Source organism: Symphodus melops (genome assembly GCF_947650265.1).
Source record: "Symphodus melops genome assembly, chromosome: 4".
NCBI classification, from domain to species: domain Eukaryota; kingdom Metazoa; phylum Chordata; class Actinopteri; order Labriformes; family Labridae; genus Symphodus; species Symphodus melops.
Genome location: NC_136694.1, coordinates 19,927,465 through 19,938,017, shown reverse-complemented (window position 1 = coordinate 19,938,017; position 10,553 = coordinate 19,927,465). Strand labels below are relative to the sequence as shown.

Below are 10,553 nucleotides of genomic sequence, written 5' to 3'. Positions count from 1 at the left end.
GTTAAATTGTGAATTTTGATCAGCAGGAAACTGTACTGGGGCGAAATACTTCCCTCGGGGAATTAATTTTCGCACCTTTGTTCCGGATATTATTGTAAAACAATTATTATTTTTTCAACAGAGTCATCTTATACTCATGCCTACCTTGCATAATAAGTGCGATCTTCTGGAGGAGTATTTCACAATTACTGAACCGGAAACATTTTGCACGGATGTTAAAAATGAGCTCTAATTGTATGAGGATCTATTTACTGTACTACTGCAGTAGTACTACTACTTCCTCTACTACGCAGTATTTTTATTTAATGCGCTGTCTGTGTCCTCAGTAACTGTGTGTGCAGTATATCTCTGAGATCAAGCTGAACAGTCAGGTGAGCCTCTCGTGAACCGTGTAACAACACAAATGTGCAGACTTTTGAAGATGTATTTTGCCAGTCAGGGGTCCAGCTGTGGGCTGCTTGTAGGAGGGGGGGGGGGGGGGGGGGGGGGGGAGGGAGGGGGATGTAACGTGAACAAACTTTCATTAAGATCTCGCATTATTACATTTAAGAGGAACAAGGTGAATGGAAAAGTCTTTAAAGTTTAAATTTCAGCTCTTGCAGGGAAAAAGAATTCAATGCATGATGTGTCAGCTCCAATCGTTTCTGTGCACAGATTTAGTCCGCCCAATGCCACCTAAGAGAGACGCAGGAGCGCCTCTTACACAGCCTGCAGTCAAGATGATAAAAGTGGGGCCTGACTTGCAGGGGTTTGGCTGTGATCCAGTGGAGGAGAAGTTCAGGTTGGCTGACGAGTCCGGCGGCTACTCACCTTTCCTCAACAACGAGGTAAAGAGCGTCTGTGCTTTTTTTTTTACTTTAAACATTAAAACAAGAGTTGTCAACGTGAATACTTGAAATGTGCTTGGCTTTCTCATTTGGCAGCATGAACCTCTTGAATTTGATGAGGAAAATGTTGCAAGTCCAGGCATCAGAACAGACACCATCAGTCTCCTCATGAAAATAGAGCAACTGCAGGCACAGCTCAAGTATGAGCGCAGATGTAGGATTTTGGCTGAGAGAGAGCTAAGGGAGCTGAAAGGTGGGTGGAAAAAGCTGACTTTTTGATTTAGAAAAGTAGCAAGACCACACGGACTGACTATTGTTTGTGACTCAATGATAACATAGGCAGAGTATTATTATAAGTATTAGGCAGAGTAGGGCTGCAGAAATCAGTGAGGTCTTACACGTAGGTTATTTGGTTAGTTTCAATAAAGACCAAAGTTTATATGGTACAGGTCACGATGCACTATTTCGACTATATTGTTTTTGAATCATGGTGAAAAAGTTTCTTTGAAAAAAAAAAAAAAAGAGTTACAAAATAGAACATTTTATTTTAGACGTTAATTTAAACAAAACCCTTTCCAGTAAACTAGATATGAGGGTTTTTTTTATGTCACTGCATGGCAGGTCATCAGATAAATTGTACATAAGCAAACGTACAGTGTTTAAAACATTTACAGTATTAAGTGTGAGTAATTACAATAAAGATTTCCTTGAATTGAATAAAGCATATATTCCTACATAGCATCCCTTTTATAACTTACATTTATAAAACACGAAACATTTAAAGAATTATATTTGTTAAAAATTACATAAAGATGGATTTCTTATTCTTACATACCTTTTAATTAAGTATATAAAATGCATTGTAAATATACTGAAACTGAGCAAAATAAAACTAAGATCATAAATAACTCATATTTTTTACATTTAGATTTGATTGTTGGTTAAACAAATGTTCAATAGTGTAAAATCCTTATTAAGCCGAGAGCTGATGCTTGATAAGCTGTCCAATACCTATCACATCTCTATGGCCAAAATGACTCTATTCCAGCATTTATTATTTCTAAAGTAATTTGACTCTTTTCACAGAGATGAACACTCTCATGATGCAGATGAGACACACAGCACATGAACTTCGAGCCACTCTAGATCATGTTCTTCAAGGAGGTGAGGCAGGAGTGGCAACACATAATGCTCAAAATGACCCCATGTCCTTCCTAGCGGAGCCTGAGGCCGAGATGAGCGCAGTTCATAACATCTCAGAGGTCAGTGCTCACATAATGATGATGATCAGGTTAAGCAATATTTGACAATTTTAGAACATTTGAGTTGTCAGATTTTGTCTTATTGTCTTAATCTGTGTAAAACTATATTTCTCCCCCCCCCCCCCAGGATGATCACAACTTCCTCTATCTCGCTGAAAATCTTCGAGTGCCCAAAAATCTGTACGAGCGCATTGCAGAGATCGGAGACTACAAGAAGTACACGTCAGCACTACTGATGATACTTTTTGACAGAGAAACTTTGGCCACACACTCTCTGCAGGGCCGCAGGAACACCTTTACCGGAGAAGACTGCCACAAGCCTCAGCTCCCACCTGAGATTCTGAGGAGTATAATTGGTTTGCATAGTCATAATCTGATTTTTATTACACTGGCATTCTTGATATTTATGAGATAGATGATAAAGAATGTTTGTTCCTCTGCTTCTTCTTCCAGATCATGTGGGCGTCAAGTTTGGTGTGGACAGCAGCCAAATCAAAACTGCGATCCGTACAAAGTTGAACAATGAGGACAAACTATTAAAGAAGAGACTGGGTTTGGGTAAAGCTGAACACAAAGCTGTTTTTGACCCAAGCCTTTGTCAAGATGCTTCACTCCTCCCTGAAAACGGAGCTATGACAAGTGATTCTCATTTATAGCCTTTTGAGTCTGCCTTCGTGTGTTATGTCTGATAGAAATGTGTGACGGCTTGCCTCCTGTGAATCCACACTCTACTGATGAACTAATGAAATCTCGTGTTTGAAGTCCCTTTTTTCACACTTTTTATAACTTTTCCTATTTTCCGTAGACCTCGCCGTCGTCTTTTTGTTTGCAAAGATTTTAATCATGTGACAATACTAATACTAAAATGTCTTATTTGTAATCGTGAGTATTAAAAAACGATCAAGTGTCTTATCTAACTGGGGGTAGTTGACAAACATTTATTTTGTTGTTACTCTTTGAGCAGCATACCTTTAACCTGTGTAATTTAGGATATTTAAATCTGTTTCTCACTCATAGGAAAATAGTTTGCACCCAGTTGTTGATGACACACTGTGCTTTAAACCACAATACTGTGTTTCTAGAGTAGTATTTTGCAGTCGCAAAGTATGTGTGATAAGTAAGTGATAATCTTCCTGCTTCCACTCTATTTGTCACATCACCCTTGCTGTTGTGTTTTGTTGTGTAAGTGGCAATAAAATTTTGGAACTCGTATCTGTCTGTTAACTAAGGTAGTAACTTAGCTTAAAAGAAGTAAAATCACTTTCTCCTCATGTGACCGTTTTATTCTTCTCAATCTCCAACAGATGTCAGCACTGAGCTCTGTCTCTGCTCCTGTAAGCATGATCAACCTCACAATCTGTTGTGTAATAAAAGTTGGTGTCATTTAAATAACCCTAAGGAATAAAAAGAATTCCATGTTAATAAGCAAATGTTTTTAGGTTGGAGAAAATCATTGATAAATCCAACCATTGTGTTGCCGTCTGTTCATCTGTGAGAAGCATAAAATAGGAGTGTTTGTAAAGACAGAGACATAGTAAACAATGTGAAAGTCAGAGCCACATACTGACTGTTCCAAGAGTGTTTGTGGGACATGCTTAATGGCATTGGTGGCAGTTTGTTGGAGTCATCATCTCTTCAAAGATGTGATTTGAACGAGCTCGTTGCCAGCTCCTCCTCCCTCCCCTCCTTTCACTCAGCCAGCTGTGGTGTCTCAGTGGACACACATTCACACACTCACTACCTCTCTTTATCTGTTTGAATCAGACATCCATGGGACCTTCTCTCTTGTGACTGGTCACAGATTTTACAGAGGTCCAGATAAATCTCTGTTTTTTTTTTAAAATGGACCTCCTTTCTGATTAAACCTGAAACTTCACCTCAACATTGAGTTTGATGCTTTAACGGAACCTCACAACGATTTGTAAGAATCCAACTCCTGAAAACTTTGTGGAGGACCTGCAGCCAAAAGTTGTTTGGTAAGTATGTTAGAAGAGCTTTAATGATAAGGGGCAAATACATTCTGACAAAACATGTGGTGTATTAGATAAGAAAAACAGTAAACTCTTGCTTGTTTTCCTTGCTATCACTCCAGATTCCACAAAGGTTTTTTTCTGCAACATTTACTTATTTGCTACATCATTTATCTTGTTTTTTAAGTCACTGAAATAAATCTGAGAAATAACAATACTATAGTTAGATCATCATACAGAGGTGAATGTGTTGAACTGTAGAAATGAATAAAACAGTTACATTTAAATCCCCTATTTAGGTAATGTACAAATCACGTTTTCATTCAGAAGTCCTGACACATTTGCTGACATTTTAAATGCTTAATTTCTTCAACAGGCATAATGATTTTTTTTTTTAAAAAGAGGCACTTAAGGTTAAATTCATGGTGTTAGGAAGGGTCAGAAAACGGAGGGGACTAGAGATATTTCAAACAATATTAGAGATGAGTTGTGGTTTTGAAAAGGCTAAAACTGAAGGCATCGTCCAGTTTTCTTTTAGATTGGTGTGTCTTATACTCCATTGTTGCAAGATGTGTCCTAACATGCTATTAAATATAGTCATTGTCAATATCTTACAATACAACTACAAATATACACAAATACATTTGAACCAATTTTAGGCAGCTACATTTTCATTTATCCATGCAGTCATTACTCTTCCTTTTTCATTTGGGTTAACATTAATGGTTAATGTGATAGAATAACAAAATGCATACAAATTGGGTATTAACATAATTAAGAATGTCATCACAATTGGTGGGATTAACGGGTTTCCCTGCTTTGGATAAATACTGTGTACCACAGCTCTGTGAGGGATTAAACAACCTGCATGATTCCATAATCCTAATGATATTTTAGAAGTACTATATGCTAATGCATATTGAAAAAAGTGTCAACAAAAAAGAACCACAGTTCAGGTCTTTGGAACTTATAATCAGAAGAGGTCTTCTGATGATTCAAGAGGAAAGTAGCTAAAAATGTTCTTCTTGCCCAGTAGTAAAATGTGTACTCATAGCATATGCTCTACTGCAGCCGAAACATGATGAAATAGAAAACACACTTATATAATGTGCATTAAAAATGTACATGTACATCTAGTCCTTCCTGGGGATAATTCTCAGCGCTAATGTGGCATGCCAGTAGCTTTCCACCAGAGAAGATTACAGCAGGGGAGGGCATCAGCAGATCCCGGGCAGCAAGGGAGCACTTGTATTTAGGACACAGCGTACTCCTTTAGTCATACATTTCAAGCCTGATTATAATAGATGTAGATACATGTGTGTGGAGAAACATACACAACAACACAGAATATTCAAGTTCAAGTTCAAAGAAATAATGTCAAGAAACCGGTAAGTTACATGAAATTGAACAGCAGACACACATATTTAGTTCATTATTTCTGGTTGTAAATGTATGAGGAGTCACACACTGATAAGAGGTTTCCCCTCTGATGGTGCTGTGCAGGGTGACACTGAACACATATTAATCAATGCAGCCCGTTCCCTGCAGCTGGGCTAAAACAAGCACACTCATTATCTTTCATTTCAAAAGGATGTGGACGGATGGAGGAGAAACAGGGCGTCCTCTATGAATTATTCCTATTGATCAGGCCTCTCCCTCACTAAAAGATAAAGAGCACCCCGATTTTAATAATTCCACACATGAGAACAGTTATTGATTTTAGTGCAGTTTGGTTTCTTCTTGTATGTTTCTTGTATGTCAAGTGGGCTTTTTTTGTTCACTTGTAAGCTGTGCAGAAACAGGGGAGTCTAGATTATGTTCTGATACATTATGAACAACAATAATGAATAAGATAAGGATAAATAAATGTAACTGCTGATTAACATAACAAATTGAAATGAGCCCTTTTCACAAGTTATACACCAAAAGATCAATTTTCCGCTCATGTTAGTCCTACTTAGTATCAGCTTCATCATGTCTCCTGTGGCTCTGGATGAGCTTTTTAACCCTCATGATGTGATTACATCTAAAGACTTGAAGTAAAGAGTTGGAAATTAACAAGTACTCAAAGGGACTTAGTTTCGTGCTCTGAATTGGAACAATGTCTCATTATGTTGTCCATTCAAAAAATGTAATTCCAGTGACTTCCAGTTGACTTTTTTAATGTTAGTATAAATTAAATAAAGTTTACTTGAAAGAACTAGATTGTTTACTTGCTTAAGTTACCTTTTTACCGAACTGACTGCATTTATCAGGCTTAACAAGAAGAGTGCATATTGGACTTTGATTCACCAGGTGGTCTCACACATGACTGCGAATGAATGCTAATTTAGCTCAAAGAATCTGTATTATCTGCTGATGGTGTCAATAGTAATCTGTTAGATAGATAGATAGATAGATAGATAGATACTTTATTGATCCCGAGGGAAATTCAAGTTAGCGGGCATGTTTGTGATAACAGTTTAAAGGATAAAAGGGGACTGTTAGTTTGTTTCAGCTGCTCTTAAAGAGTAAAGAGCTTTTTAATGGACTTTATTTTTCTCCAACACAGGACTGAGGAGTTTTTCCATTTGATGCCGGAAGGATCCTTTTGTGTCCTCACTGAACAATGGGGGATAGTGGACGGCAGATGTGTATTTTGAAACCTTTAAAATGAATCATGGAGAAAAACACCTCACTTCTGTCCGCTGAGCACAATGACAACAGAACTTTTTGGATTCCTCTGCTCTCAGCTCCCAGCAGGCAGATGGGCACCCTCCCTTACTCACAGACACGCTTCAAAGACCTGACAGGGATATTTTTCATGGTGACCCTGAACATTCTGGCACTCCTGGCAAACTCAGCTGTTCTGGTTGTTGTCATTAAAGCTCCACATCTAAGAAAATTCGCCTTTGTGTGCCACCTGTGTGCCATTGACCTGCTGTGTGCCATCCTGCTAATGCCTCTTGGGATGTTGTCTAGCTCCCCTTATTTTGCTGGCGTAACATTCACTGTCCTGGAGTGCCAGATTTACGTCTTTCTCAACATTTTTCTCATCGCTGCCTCGATCTTCACCATCACAGCGATCAGTGTGGAACGTTACTACTACATCGTCCACCCCATGCGCTACGAGGTCAAGATGACGCTGAAGCTGACTGTGGCTGTGATAGTGATGGTGTGGGTGGCCTCTACAGTGCTGGGGTTGTCCACAGTGTTTGGCTGGCCATCACACAGGAGCACCAGCTCCATCAGTGCTACACACTGCTCCATGCATTGGAGCCACAGCAACCACAGACGAGTCTTCTCTGTGTTCTTTAGTGTCACATGTTTCTGTTTGCCTGCTGTTGTGATTTTTGCTGTGTACTGTAATGTGTACAAGGTGGCCCGTGTGGCCGCCCGCCAGCATGGGCCTCTGCCCCTTTGGACAAACAGTCAGCTGAAGCATCGCTCTGACTCTATAAACAGCCAGACTACTATCATCACAACCCGTAATGCACCACGTAGGATTATGCGTGAGCGGCCCTTTGGAGGTGGCAAAGCTGCTCTCACTTTGGTGGTTATTGTTGGACAGTTTCTGATTTGCTGGCTGCCTTACTTTGCTTTCCACCTTCACCTGACGCTAAACCCAAAATCCAAGATTCACGAGGATCTGGAGGAGGCAGTCACCTGGCTGGCGTTTTCTTCCTTTGCTATCAACCCATTTTTTTACGGGCTTCTTAATAGACAGATCAGAGAGGAGCTGTGTAAACTAAGACGGTGCTACTCAGCCCGTACAGTGGAGCTTCCGGTCTCCAGCCATGACGGCTCGGGCCACGAGAATTTCCTGCAGTTCATCCACAGGACCAGCTGCACCATAGAAACAAGAGCCAGCTTTACAACATCCAGTCCAAGAAGCACTCTGGATCAGACTGGTTTTAGGATACCAGGACAGATCCCAGAGGAGTTCAGCTAGATATACCTCACTGTTGTGCCACAGCATTAGCTATAACAACTACAAGGAATAAAGTGATCCACAGGTGTCTGCAAAATTCAGCTCGATCTGAATGCAGTAAAAAACTCAAACACAGCATCATTGAATACACAATCAGATTTGTGTCTATGAATCTTAACTGTATTTTGTAGTCATATGTGTAGATTAAACACTGGAAATACAGTTTCTTCAACTTTTTGTGAAATTATAACTCTAAAAAACATATGATTTCTTTTGTCATGTAGTATTTATTTTACAGCAGTTATTTATTTTTTTTGTACTCAAGAAACACATCACTTTTTGTTCATATGCTTCTTAATGCTTTAAATGTGCAAATAAACAGTTGAATTGTTGTTAGAATAAGTAAGCCTTTAATCCCTTTTTACATCACCAACATGCAACCTGTACATTATTCTAAACACAGTGGTTACGTAAACATGTTAAATCCTTTAGGCGCGGCCATACAACCACCCTAAAGGATTGGACGGTAAATAACGTTGATTGAGTATTTCAATCAATGATTCTATTTCTGAGAGTGGTGAACGATTTACTACTTTTTCTCTCTGTCCATTTATAATCATTAATCCTACAGGAAAAACCCTCAAACACTAAAGGGACAACTGGGTGAAAAAAACTGTCCCAGAACCTCAACATTAAAATCTAGTATGTGTCCTCTCCAATAAGATCCCACACTGCATTTCAAAGCATCCTCAATCTCAATGTGTGTGTGTTTTTTTAAGTTTGCCTGGCAAATACTCAAAAGTCAAATTCCTTATTCCCTCCAATCACTTATTGTAAGTGCTACAATGTGGAGCAGTAACCTGCATGCATGCACCTGTTTTTTTTATTTTTTCATTTGGTTTGGGGAGGACAGCTTGAGAGATATAGGACATGAGTGGGAGAGAGTGGGTGAAATTATGCACCAAATCACATTAAGACTGCCATTAATGTAACGAGGACTACGGCTTCTTTGTCTGGGAAGCCTGTTCTACCAACAGCGCTAAACCAGCACCTTTATGCACCTGTCCTGTGTGACATTTTGAGCTTTGGCTGTGTGCGTCCTGATCTCCATGTTGTCCGTATGTTCATTTATGAAAAGCCTGTGAGTAAGTCTGAGCTCAGTTGATTATGAGTGTGACCAACTTGTTAACTACTCCACATAGATTTATGGACAATTTCGTCAATATTCTCCAAAAGGTGACAAACAAAGATAGAAGCATGCTGAGCAACAGTTTTACAAAAAACAGATGCAGGCTTTGCTGTCCAGTCTCTGTCAATAACTGCTGTTAAACACATTGTCACAATTGCTGCTGAGTACCATCGCAACATTGAGAACAATATATTCTTTTAATTCAACCATAAACAAACAGTTGTGCATATTTTTTGTTATTTTAATAAATAGTGAATATATAAAGTTTTAATTTCCAAGCCAAACTTCTTTTATGGATATGGTATCTGAGATCGGTCTCCCAGTAAACACAACACTGGATTAAAAGGATTTTCTGACTAACTGCTTAATATATGAATGACCTGAGTCCAGAGAGGTCTGACCAAACTACATTACCAAATTGTGTCATTTTTTTATTTTTGTTGAGTTAACCACGAGTTACCAGTTTATGATTACATAATACAGTGATATGATAAGGGTGACAGTCAGATTGATAACAGTGCAGTTCAAAGAGCCGATTGTCTGTTTCATCTGCCAGCTACATGAATATTTAAGTTTGAGCTGTCTGCTTAATTTGCTAATTAAAGTGAAGGACCTCCCTCTCAGTGGCAGCTTCTTTAAAATCAAGACAATCACATGAACTGTGCAAACTGTATGCATGGTAGATCAAACACACCACGTTCTCTACAGAAAATGAGAATTCATGGCTCTCTGAGTATGTTTTGTGTATTCAGTGGTGCTTTATGGTAAATTTAATAGAAATTCTATGAGCTGCAGCACTCTGTTTTCTTTAGCTTCTCTTATGTCACAGACGTTCATAATGAAAGAACCACTGCTAAACAATCAAAGGGAGAAGGTATGATTAGTGATGCTGCCTGTCAGAGTAAAACTCATTATTTCACAAGACTGTCCATCAAACAGAAACAGACTGAGTTTCCTCAGATCTGCATGTACATCTGTGAAAAGCTGCAAACTGTATAAAGCTAAACTCACATCCAGAGCAATAATATGCCACAAACCATATAAAGGCTTGAAGCCAATGTGACGCATAAGTGCGCATAATGTATTATATACTTAAAGGCTTGCTGTTTAATATTTTCAAAGGAACTTGCTTCGTTCTTTATGCTAAGCTTAGCTTAGTCAAGTTGGCAGGCACGCAGACGAACAAGATAAGTTATAAGGCAAACAAAAAGGCTACACTTGAGCTGGCTGTAAATGGCACAATGATCCAGCAGAGATTGAAGGTTGAGTGCTTGTTTGCAGGAAAGTGTGGATGGTGATCTAAGACAGGTGGGCAGAGAGTGACAACGGGAAATAGGTAAACCAAAAACCCCCAACTCACCGCTCTGAAACTTAAATATCAGAAAATTAACAAAA

General features: G+C 39.0%; 2 protein-coding genes across 3 annotated transcripts; both read left to right on the top strand.

Moving 5' to 3' along the window:
- The first annotated feature begins 20 nt into the window (after positions 1–20).
- On the top strand, positions 21–3,297 carry LOC306823136 (uncharacterized protein). Of its 2 annotated transcripts, XM_079342509.1 has the most exons (7): positions 21–234; positions 327–371; positions 655–827; positions 924–1,080; positions 1,914–2,089; positions 2,217–2,445; positions 2,543–3,297. In XM_079342509.1, exons 3-7 carry the CDS (start codon positions 669–671, stop codon positions 2,743–2,745), a joined length of 924 nt encoding a protein of 307 aa, XP_079198635.1. In that variant the 5' UTR covers positions 21–234; positions 327–371; positions 655–668; the 3' UTR covers positions 2,746–3,297. The 2 variants fall into 2 exon arrangements, with proteins under 2 accessions (XP_079198635.1, XP_079198634.1); XM_079342508.1 differs by having other exon boundaries at positions 21–371.
- Positions 3,298–3,827: 530 nt separating this feature from the next.
- On the top strand, positions 3,828–8,680 carry LOC306822850 (putative G-protein coupled receptor). The gene is made up of 2 exons (XM_079342087.1): positions 3,828–4,065; positions 6,611–8,680. The coding sequence occupies exon 2, from the start codon at positions 6,719–6,721 to the stop codon at positions 7,988–7,990; it is 1,272 nt and encodes a 423-aa protein (XP_079198213.1). The 5' UTR covers positions 3,828–4,065; positions 6,611–6,718; the 3' UTR covers positions 7,991–8,680.
- Positions 8,681–10,553: the final 1,873 nt, after the last annotated feature.